The sequence below is a fragment of the Gymnodraco acuticeps genome, unplaced genomic scaffold, assembly GCF_902827175.1.
Source record: "Gymnodraco acuticeps unplaced genomic scaffold, fGymAcu1.1, whole genome shotgun sequence".
NCBI lineage: Eukaryota > Metazoa > Chordata > Actinopteri > Perciformes > Bathydraconidae > Gymnodraco > Gymnodraco acuticeps.
In genome coordinates, this window is record NW_022989750.1 from 222,521 (window position 1) to 233,542 (window position 11,022).

Genomic DNA, 11,022 nt, shown 5'->3' on the forward strand with positions numbered 1-11,022 from the left:
CATTGTTTTGAAACCCATTCAGCGTCACTATGTTTAGACACCACTACATTTATTTGATCATTTAAGCTACCACTTTTTAGATTCATATAACACAAAATATATATACACTGATACGTTATGTATTACTGTAGGTGAAACTACCATTACAATAGCATTCTCACCTTTCCAACTAACACATTTAAGTGATATTCATAGTAATGTATTTTTGATTCAGTAACATATGATTCTGAAATTGGCAATTGCATTTCACTTTTGATACTTTGATAATAAATGTGATTTTCGTAAAAAAGATTGTAAACGACTGTATGTTTTGAATCCAACATAGTGTATATTTAAGTTTGAGGTAATTTAACAATAAAACAGTCAATTCATCAGATTTCAGATTTTCTACACACATTAGTATGTATAAATATGTTTGAAATATAATTTGCAGTTTAGAAATGATGGAAAAGCACACAGCAACATCAAAGATGATGAACAAAGAAATTAAATATATTTACAGTATTGCTTCACAGATTTCCACTTTCATGTCAACATCATGTCTATCAGCACAAATACTGATTATTCACCTGATATGCCAAAACTAAGAGTGCTTCATTCATAAATCAACAGCTGTAGAGTTACAGTACAGTTCATCAAGTCACACATCGACATAGTAAAGAACACTGCAGTTTGAAAAATAAATGAATTCCACATCTTCAGCCAAGTCCACACGTTTCTGAGGATTCAGTTTGATATGATAAAAATATAGTAAATATTTTATTTTATAATAATTATTCTATAGAGTATGAGCGTAATCACAAAGTGAGGTATTTTTATCGGTACCTCAAAGAGAGAAACTGCAGACAGGGTTATTTGGCATGAAAACATGTTGTAGCACCGGTCTACATATTAAGGCAAGGATAGCACACGTAAATATGATAATAAAATCATAGCTGTTTTATATTTCATGTCAAACGAGAAATATAAAGGAATGCCACTATTGGATATTTGACAGTTGAAATCTTTGAGTGAAACAAAAAAGATGAAAGCTTCACACTGAAAACACAACATGAGCTCATGGTAAGGCGTAAAGCGTGCTGCTTAAACAACATTTACCGTGTCATTGAACGCATTTTACCTCTTGTCATCTAACGTCATGTTCTCAATACCAACACGTTACATACGTATGAACATTTCCCGTTTAAAACAGGGCAATGTTGTCAATTCTAACTACTTGATTAGGTATGGAAAGATGATAGTTAGGTCAAAATAACATTATGTAATTTAAGTACACTAATATGTCAGAGTTGATGTCTGGAACACACTGGAAACAAACAGTGGTCAGCTTCTGTTGTGTTTGTTTGACCCCTCCATCCATGTTATGACATGTTAATGGCAGCGGTTACATTCATGCCATCTGAGGAAATCGCATGACAGGCAGTAAAGCAGCTTTTCATCCCTGAATATTCTTACAGGAGTGCATATCATTCAGATATAAATTTAAAAAAACAAGTGTTCCAGCACTTCCACTTTAGCATCCAAAACTCCTCCGAGTCCATGCAGGAACAGGTGGTCGTTTTAAACTTGAGAGAGGAACCATTTGTTTGAGAAGAAATAAATCTGTTTTGTGTTTAGTATTGCAATTTTGCAAAGGCCGAAAAATAAGTTTGAACGGATAAAAACAGCAAAATGTTCTTGGCCTCCTATATATGACATAAGAGTCAAGCATTCAGTCCAACTCTAATTATTCTTCTTCTCCAGAGGTTTAGACGGTGGGAGTGCTTCCTGCTGTACATCCACAGCACTGCTGTCTGATAAAGGCTCAGTGTGGGGGCTGTCATCCTGACGACACAAAAGAAACCAAAACACACAACATAAATAACATTGCTTCACTATTCTACTACTGAGCAAGTAGCAAACTGACACAATTAATAATACGAGCACATAAATGGTGGATAAGAGTTTTTAAATACTGTATAGAAAGGCCTTCCTTTCTTGTTTAAGACAGAATATGTACAGTAGTCAATGTTGAAAGACAATTAATAATTCTTGGATCGCTTTTGAGTTGGTGTGAAATTTCCAATTCAATAATAATAACTTTTCTGAAAAAAGTTAAAACCACGCTGTTTACTTTGCATCTCCTGCGCAGCTGACTTACTCTGTGTTTCAAGTACGACAGGTAGGTGTCCCAGCCTAAAGTGACAAAGTTGATATACACAACTCGGAATTGGGGTGAGAGGAAGTAGAAGTTGATCATCTGAGCGGCAGGCCAAACACAGCAGTCCGCCTGCAGGTAACAACAACACAGATTAGCATTGACAAAAATATAACACAAAGCAAACGTGTTTAAAACGGTCACTTTAAACTGGCTCATATAAAACGTGGGGAGCTGATGTAGGAAATATAATCTGGGACACGAAGCCTTAGAGAAGAACTTGTGATGAGTGAACAATAATGTGAGGACACTATCTGCTCCTCCAGGTGTACTTGCCCGGTAAAACTCCCAGAATTTGTCTTTAAACTCCTTCATTCCTTCGGATAAAGTGTGTCCCTCCATGGCTCCCATACCTGCAAAAACCAAATACAACATCTGTCAAATCATACAGTTTATCACAGACAACCTTTGAACTCGATTCACTTCTGATATTGACACACACTAGGGCCCTTTCTCATTTCTCGAATTCCCCTCCTCGACTCCTATCCTCGATACTTAGTCCCGCCCACAGGAGATGCGAGCGGAGGACTCGAGTAGGGGAGCCGAGGAGAGAGGAGGGGAAGCAGCAGGCGGTTAGAGAAATGAGAACTCCTCTCCTCTGAGCGGTCATTTTAAAGAGACGTCCATTAATGATGACAGGAGGCACAGCAGCCCTCTGTCTGATGGACAGATGTGTTCATGACGACTAATATTTACTTTGATTCATTCACAGTGCGGTATAATGAGACAACAGGCTACATATGCGGACACACACACATATTTATAAAAATATATACAATTTCAGAATCAAACAAGTATGAGAGCACTCTCATAATAACGTAACACCATCAGAGACTGGATTTATCCCCCACCCCCCCACCTTTGGTCGCTAGAATGAGGAAAATAAATTACCTGCCAAAAGTTGTATTTACAAGTATTACAAGTAAGCAGAGGACACCAAACCAACTGAGACCTGTCTGTCCGCTGCATCTACGCCAGGGGTGCCCAACCAGTCGATCGCGAGATGTGTCTAAAAATAGAACAACAACATTCTGTTGTATCGTTAATGTCCTGTAACATAATCTTCCTGTGCAGAATAATGCACATGAACGCATCAAAGCTTTGTGATTGGCCGGCGTGACCCCATGTGTCGGGGCGTGGCTGGTGGGCACTGGGCAGTATTTCGCTGACGTTGTCCGTGTCAACAGGAGTGCCAGTCCGCACACACACAAGACCGCAATTATGGCAGAAGCAAAAAAGCCCAAAATATATAATTTTCACTCCGAGTGGGAGGATGATTATTTTTGTATCTATTCCAATTCAAAGTCCATCCGTCTCATCTGCAATGCGAGCTTTATCGAATAAGGGTAATTTAGGAGCGGCATTTCAAAACAGTGCACAAACGCTACGAGACGGAATTCCCTCCTAATTCTGCCCTACGCTCCCAAAAGGGGAGGGGCCTGAAAGGACAGCTAAATGCACAGCAGTCCATTTTCACCAGGCCCAACAACAAGAGCAAGGCTGCTACCAGAGCATCTTATCGGGTCAGTCACGTTCTTGCGAAACACATGAAGTCTTTCAAAGACGGCGAAGTTGTGAAAGAAGCATTCATGGAGGCTGCTGACGCGCTTTTGGGGGACAGTAAAAATAACAGTAGCATTTCAACAGGTTTTTGATATAATAAAAACTCAAGTTAGATACCGTTATTAATCAGCTGTAAGTTTTAGTTTGTTTGAATTTATTCATTATAATTATTGTACAAAATGGTATAAGAATGCAAACATTAAGATCTGTTCTGTTTAAATTGATTATAGTCTATTATCAATTCAGGTTAAGAAACTAGTGTTGCTTGCATCCTATTTTAAAAAAGGCATTTCTTTTTATAATCTACTAAAATGCAACAAAAAAAGGGTTTGATTCTATTAATTTAGTCTTTTTTATTGCACTTTGGCAGCAGATTCCTGCGTAGCTTCAGATCTGAGTTGTCTTATTAGTAAGCCTAATTTATACTTTTGTAGCAACACTATTTTTATATAATCGCAAAGAAAGGGTTCAGAGTCTTTTCTTTTTTCCCTGTGTCATATGTGGCAGCACTGTTCAATGTTTCTTGAAAACATTACCCACTTGTAGTATGTGACGTGTGAATAAACTCCAACTCTGTATCAACAACACTGTTTTGTAACTTCAGTTAAATACTTGTATGTGTGTAGATTAGAAAGAGGTAAGATAAAGGATCTGCAGTATTTTATGAAGTATTCATCGTACGAAGGTCAGTTTTATACAAGTAGAAGTGTGTATTTACCTGGCTGTCAGTAATGGCTACGCCTCTCTAATTGGACTGGTAGATCTCGGCAGACTGGCTACTTTAAAAGTAGCTCTCGGTTCAAAAAAGGTTGGGCACCCCTGATCTACGCACTGTACCACACACACACAGCTCCCAAAGCATAATCAGGATACAGCCGTTGTGTATTTTATTATGAGAAGCACTAAATGGTTTTAGAAAAATATGGACTCTTTGTTTGTAGATATCTACTAAACTAAAGCAAATAAAGAGAGTAGGCCTGTTATACTGAGTGATATATATTAAACACACTGCTCTGCTTTCTGCACGGACCTCACAGCTGTTCTCTCTGGAAACATCGCGTCGCGATGAAAACAGTTAATAAAATAATATCCAGGGGATGCATGCAGAGCTGTCATTGGCTGAGATAAGTCCGGTCGTGCGTCACGACTCTTTGAAACATCACTGTTGTCGGAAATGCATCCATGTAGGACTCATCAGTGTATCCTCGATTATAGCTCCTCCAGAGAGCCTCCTCGACGCTCGATCCTCGGTCCTCGATGTGCATTTAGAGAAATTATATGTCCTTCAACATGGCGCGCTGAAATTAATTTCCGGGTCACTACCGGAGGACTGAGGATTCGAGGAGGGGAAATCTTTGAAATGAGAAAGGCCTAAGTTCATCTCAATGTCCCTCCTCGACTCCTCTCTCCGGGACTTCACCCGGAAATCGATCATGACACGCCATGTTGAAGGACGTCCCAATCGCTTAAATGCACATGGAGGAGTCGAGGAGGGGGAGGGAGGAGGCTTCCAGAGGAGACGAGAGCGAGGATACAGGAGAGTAGACTACGCAGAAGTGTTTTCACTACTCGCGCATCAAAGCTCCGCCCCCAGCTGCACAGCCTCTGCTCACTGCAGCTGTTCTGACCGTTAAACGAGGATCAGAGGCATGTTTAAAGTGCTTCATTAAGAGTACAAATATATTAAATCTCTTAAACGAATGAGGAGATCATAGTCTATAAAAACATTAAAGTGTGTGAAATATACTTACAAATTCAATAATAATGTTTTGATTATAAAATAATAACTTACAGTTCTTACTTGGTTTGTAATGCATGTGTGGTAGACCCACAGAACGTCAAACATTTAGGATGTATAAAAATACGGGTAGCATAACTAATACATATTTTAGTGATTTGTGTCTCATCTGTAGGACAAATTAAATAACAACATCAGATACAAAAGTTGATCTGAAACAAGCTCAAATACCATAATGAAATTAATCCATCAATTATTATTATTGTTATAATTATAACTTCAATGAAATGTTATAGCTGGAAAAACAAATACAGGACAGAAAATAATACATAGAAAACTATAATAAAAGAGATGAATGGAAGAGATGGATGAAATAATTTCAATGTGAAACTAAATCCCAGGTTTGAAGGGATTTATGTGGAGGGAAGTCCAGGGACGGGTGATAAAACTGCAAACACACCAGAAGTAAAGGGCGTTGTTTATGGTGACGCTGGAGTAAACGAGGACATCCCAACTTATACCTGAGGACTAATCTGTCCTAGCGTCTCTTCCTGGTGTCTCTCGCTCGCATCTTACGGAGGCGGAGCTAAGACGCAAGGAAGGGACGCGAGTGAGGGAAAGGAGGAGGCTAAATAATCAATTGAGATTAGCCTATTGTCTTTTGTCTTACCTCACCCACGTCTTTATGTACAACCTTTGGACTCTGTACACTCTTATGCGTGTGTGGGTGATAGCGAAACCATTATTATGTGCTAAGAAGAACTAAAAAAAACGATGAGGGTGTTTAAGGGAAGAAGGAGACAGGCTGCTTGAAAACAATACACTTTAAAATCTTCCTCACCTAAGAAATACCACATCCCCAAGAATGGTGAGGCGACCAGCTGGTCCACCAGAACCTTCTTGCCCACAGTTTTCAGAGCTCTACCCACGAACGCTCTGTCCAGAAAGATGTACCAGTAATGCAGCATGGGACCCATGGAGCAGCCCACCGTAAACATGCATCCTTTGGGAAAAGAGAGTCATGGGAATAGCAATAATTAACAGGGAATAAAACAGTCTTAAAAATGTAACACATTGCAAAAATATTCTCCAAAATGCCTTTTATATTTTAAAGACAGGGACACTCCAAAAATGACCATTTGTATATCAGTTACTTACACCAGGGGTTCCCAACCCCCGGTCCGCGGACCGGTACCGGGCCGCGGAGGTGTTACTGGCGGGCCGCGAAATAGCTGTGAGTTTATCGTAATATTTGCAGAATTATAGATATATAAAAATATTTTATCATAATATTTTTTTTGTTTAAGTGTTTAATTTTTGCACCTATACCAGTCATATTATTTCATCCAGTAGCCTGGTTAAACTTTCACTAGAAAACTGTTAAAAATGCCATGGCTTTTATGATGTTCCGAGGGATTCGGCGGATCAGCCTATGGTCTCAGCCTCTCGTGCGCACGAGAAAGTTACCGGTGCGCCAAGTAGGAAGAGGGGCGCACAGGAGACAACTGTTTAATTGCAGACTGTTATGTTTATGTGGGGAAATGGCAGTGCATACATTATTTGAGACATATTTCAAACTCGGACTTCATTTTAAGGATATGTCGGCCAGGGGTGTAGAGCTATTTGTTTAAGCACCGGATTGGCAAAACAGGAGAGTAAACCAGTCTGCGTTGATCTATGAATTCATGTCCGGGACTCTCGCGGTATCTGCTGCCCGCAGCTGTTTTATAGAAGGAAAACCTCCTTCACTTCATGAAATGGCTGCAGCATCAGGAGGCAGCGGGACGTGTAACTCCGCCTCTGAGAAGTAAAGATGTGCCTTTTTACGCACCGCCTTCGCTGTGTTTACCTTCATCAGAACAGCTTAAGAGTGACTGCAGGCTGCTACGTGTTAACCACACAAACCTCTACAGACATCAAACTGCCCCTTTTATTAGTTTTATGAAGGAGATGTCCAGTTACCAAGGCGCATGATGTGTGTGTGTATGTGCTCTGCTCAGCTCAGCTCTGTGTGTTCGGTGTGTTTGTGTCTGTCCGACACCGGCATTTGTTTTCAAATTACCATGAACAGTAATTTACACATATCTGGCTAACTCCATAGGTAACCTATATGCGGGTGTTCCCAAAATAAATTAGTTTAATCTTAATCTCGATGTAGTGCTAAATGCTGTCGGACGTGCACCGGAACGAATGTGACTATAATAATATCTTCTGAAAACAAATATCACACACACACAATGCGCCTTCTCCTTGTTTTCCCATGATTATCCGTAAATCATACAAACAAATCCAAAACGTTGATTTATCTGTTTTCCCGTTTTGGTTTAAAAACTGAATAATGTCGGTTTTTTGGTTTTCCGAAAAACCAAAAAACGACACTGGTTCTTTTTTAAACATTAATATGTTTTGGATGCATATTGTTCTAGTATTTGTTCAGGCTGTTACATAGGCTACAATTAGCCTCTGTTGCTACCTGCTGGTGATGAGTAAATATTAAAATCAGTTAAAATTGACAACCGGTCGGTCGATTTTTTTTAATGTATCTGCCGGTCCTTGGCACAATAAAGGTTGGGAACCCCTGACTTACACAATATTACCTTGAATTTAAGTAGACGGAGGCTGTGTTTAACAACAGCTTTTGGCCCATGCTTTTAGTGTTGTTGTTGTAAAAAAAAACAGCCCCCCCCGTTTACTTTAATATATAAATAATAACCTCAGTTTTTAGATTCTACATTCATCATTGTGGAATTTATTTTTTCTTCACAAATTCCCCGTCATAAAGGGTGAGTAATTGATATACAAATGATCATGTCGTGGATTAAGTATAGTTTATAGATATGGAGATTTGATTATACTGCTTGAGAGAGCTCCCCTTGTCTCTGTCTCACCTGTCCTCTTCCAGTCTCGGACTCGGCCAGGCTTCTTAAAGTTCTCCCAGCTTTGCATCACGATGTCTCCCAGCCCCAATATTACTCCTCCGCTCAGGGTGTTTGTTAACAGCAGGGTTCGGCCCTCAAAAAAAGGCCGCCAGTTGAACCGCATTCGGACCACCAACTCTTTACCCACTCGGGGAAGCATGATGTCTGGACTGCAAAGAGAGTAGTTATTTTATGAAATAATAAGCATTCAAGTAGCCTATTATAAAAAAAGTATTTAACACAGAACAATGTCACCTGTGACTATTATACTGTTTATATAATTGGATTAATATAATTTCACTTTTGTAATATGTTGAGGTGAAGCACTTCTATAAGAATTTTGTAAAGCAATGCAATTTCTTAGATTATGTTCATTCATACAGATGAATCTGCTGACTATTTATTCCATTGCTCATAATAGTGGCCAATGGCGTCACAATTCCTCAGGTCCCGAAGTGACACATTCATAATCATTGTTTGTGCAACAAAAAGTCAACATTACAACATATTTAAAGGAGCAAGTCTTGACATTGGAAAAAGTTGTTTCAAGCCTTTCATGAGTTTACTGTGCTTAAATATTCATCCTGGAAAGTTACAATAGCTATCAGATAACGCAGTGAGTCAATTAAATCGTACAATAATCCCAAATTGGCATACAAGGAAAGGACTAATGGCATAGTAAAATCAGACACGGTTGAGTTGTCCTTGTCACCTACCTCAAAATGTGCAGTGCAGTAATGTCACTTGAATGAATGTCGTAACATGCTGCAGTATGCAACTTGTGACAACCAGTTGAAACGGGGTAAAGGTTCATAGGTCAGGCAGGTGCTAACAGTTAGCCTTCAGCTAGCACTGAGGATGTCCGGTTTAGTTAAACCAGGGTTACCTGCTAGGCTGCTCTGACAATGTAGCTGCAGAAACCAGTTTAGTGAAACGCCGACTAATGGGTACAGCATGACATTGACCTCAAGTGTACAGAAGTATAGCGAAACATTGAGTCATATTTACAATGGGCTTCCTGCTTCTCGTTGAACGCCACATGTAAACTCACCGATTAGAGAGGAGTCAGAGCCGGTGTTGTGTGGAAGTCCGTTTCCCCTGACTTTAACCTCACTGCAAACACTAAACAAACAACTAAACACAACCCTATCATGGGAGGAGAACCCTAAGACAGTGAATTGCCAGGAACTGTTTGAAGAGCATCTTCAGAAATACCATGGAGAAATACAAGGGGGTGTAAGTCTTCTTCTTCTTCTGTTAGTTTGACCGCAGTTGGCATTGGCAATCCTTAATGTTGCAATACTGACATCTTCTGGAGTAGGTTGTCTCCTGCAGTGTTCAGGTTTTCCACATCAATGCTATCATAAAAAGATAACAAATTATTTTCTGCAGTTCCCCCTTCCACCAAATTAATCATCATCCTTTCTCTGATATATAATTCGTGCATCTCAATCACATGCTTACTCTTTTTGGTACATGACAATGATCACAAAGACCAGTTGGATGCTGCTCTTTTCCCTATTCTCTCCATATTTCTTGCACTATTTTAAAATTGTATTGTTATTTTAAATGTGGTTTATTGTTTTACGTCCTATATAACTATGTTGCAATGTTGGAGGAGTTTGGGATATTTATATATATATATATTTATATATATATATATATATATATGAACATAAAGCATTTGAAATTTAAAATATTATTTTACAACATTATGGATGCCCATAAGGGACTTTTTTGAAATAATATTGTGAATTTAGAAATGCAATTCCACAATGTGGCAATTTAGTATGAGTTTTTTTAAAATAATCAACATTTATTTTCACTTTCACATTAAAGGTAACTTTAAAGTAAAAAAAAAAGGAATAATCAGTTTGACAACGCATTACCCCTCTTTCAACTTGGCCAGGCTGCATGGAGACGGCCGCAGTGTTAATCCTGATGACCTCCTGATCAATAATTCAGTCTCTCTCCGGCAGTGCTCATCAATAATAAATGCCAGGTGGGGTTTTTGGGGAGGAATGTTTCAGGACAGTTGATACGCAGCGGCTCTGGATTGGTCAGACGCGCTGTCATTCTTTACCACGGCCTCAAAGTCCCGCCCCCTGTCATTCATGTAACAGCTGCGTAAATATACTGGAGCTACAGAAGGACCGGAAGTGTGTCTTTCAATAAATCGTTCGCGTTTAGGTGAGAACTCATGCTCCTTAAAGAACTGTGATAACACTTGTGTGTATATAGATATATTATTATTATGTTATATGTTGATACTAATATATTATGATTGTTACATCGCTTAAAATGTAATTTTTGGAACCATATTCTTAATTGCAATATTTTTGCATTACTGCTTTTGGTGAATATAATCAAAGCTGTCATAAACTTTTTTTGTTATTTTTACAGTATAAGAATATACTTTATTGTTAAATACGTTGACAAGGAGTTTGATTCTATAGATACAGATTGGATTGCATTTGGCTATGCAAGGCAATAATGCCAAATTCAACATACGGTTATGTGTTTTCTTTTAGTTTTGATCGTTTAATCTTCATTATAAGGTCTTCATGTATTTTAATCTTAAAGTATTCTCCATATTTTTCAGCAGC

General features: G+C 38.9%; 1 protein-coding gene across 3 annotated transcripts; it reads right to left on the reverse strand.

Annotated features, from left to right (window-relative positions):
* Positions 1 to 469: 469 nt before the first annotated feature.
* On the reverse strand, positions 470 to 10,402 carry mpv17l2 (MPV17 mitochondrial inner membrane protein like 2). 3 transcript variants are annotated; one of them, XM_034201837.1, is made up of 6 exons: positions 10,306 to 10,402; positions 8,387 to 8,586; positions 6,340 to 6,501; positions 2,474 to 2,550; positions 2,141 to 2,269; positions 470 to 1,824 (listed from the first exon to the last, which is right to left on the reverse strand). In XM_034201837.1, exons 2-6 carry the CDS (start codon positions 8,574 to 8,576, stop codon positions 1,723 to 1,725), a joined length of 660 nt encoding a protein of 219 aa, XP_034057728.1. In that variant the 5' UTR covers positions 8,577 to 8,586; positions 10,306 to 10,402; the 3' UTR covers positions 470 to 1,722. The 3 variants fall into 3 exon arrangements, with proteins under 3 accessions (XP_034057728.1, XP_034057652.1, XP_034057573.1); XM_034201761.1 differs by lacking the exon at positions 10,306 to 10,402 and adding an exon at positions 9,468 to 9,693; XM_034201682.1 differs by lacking the exon at positions 10,306 to 10,402 and adding an exon at positions 9,133 to 9,456.
* Between the last annotated feature and the right edge of the window lie 620 nt (positions 10,403 to 11,022).

Coding starts and splice junctions, on each gene's coding strand:
- mpv17l2 (XM_034201682.1), bottom strand. CDS start 9,230: ATGAACCTTTACCCCGTTTCAACTGGTTGTCACAAGTTGCATACTGCA. Junction 8,587..9,132: donor ACTGCACTGCACATTTTGAG/GTAGGTGACAAG, acceptor CTCTCTTTGCAG/TCCAGACATCATGCTTCCCC. Junction 1,825..2,140: donor TGTCGTACTTGAAACACAGA/GTAAGTCAGCTG, acceptor TTGTGTCGTCAG/GATGACAGCCCCCACACTGA.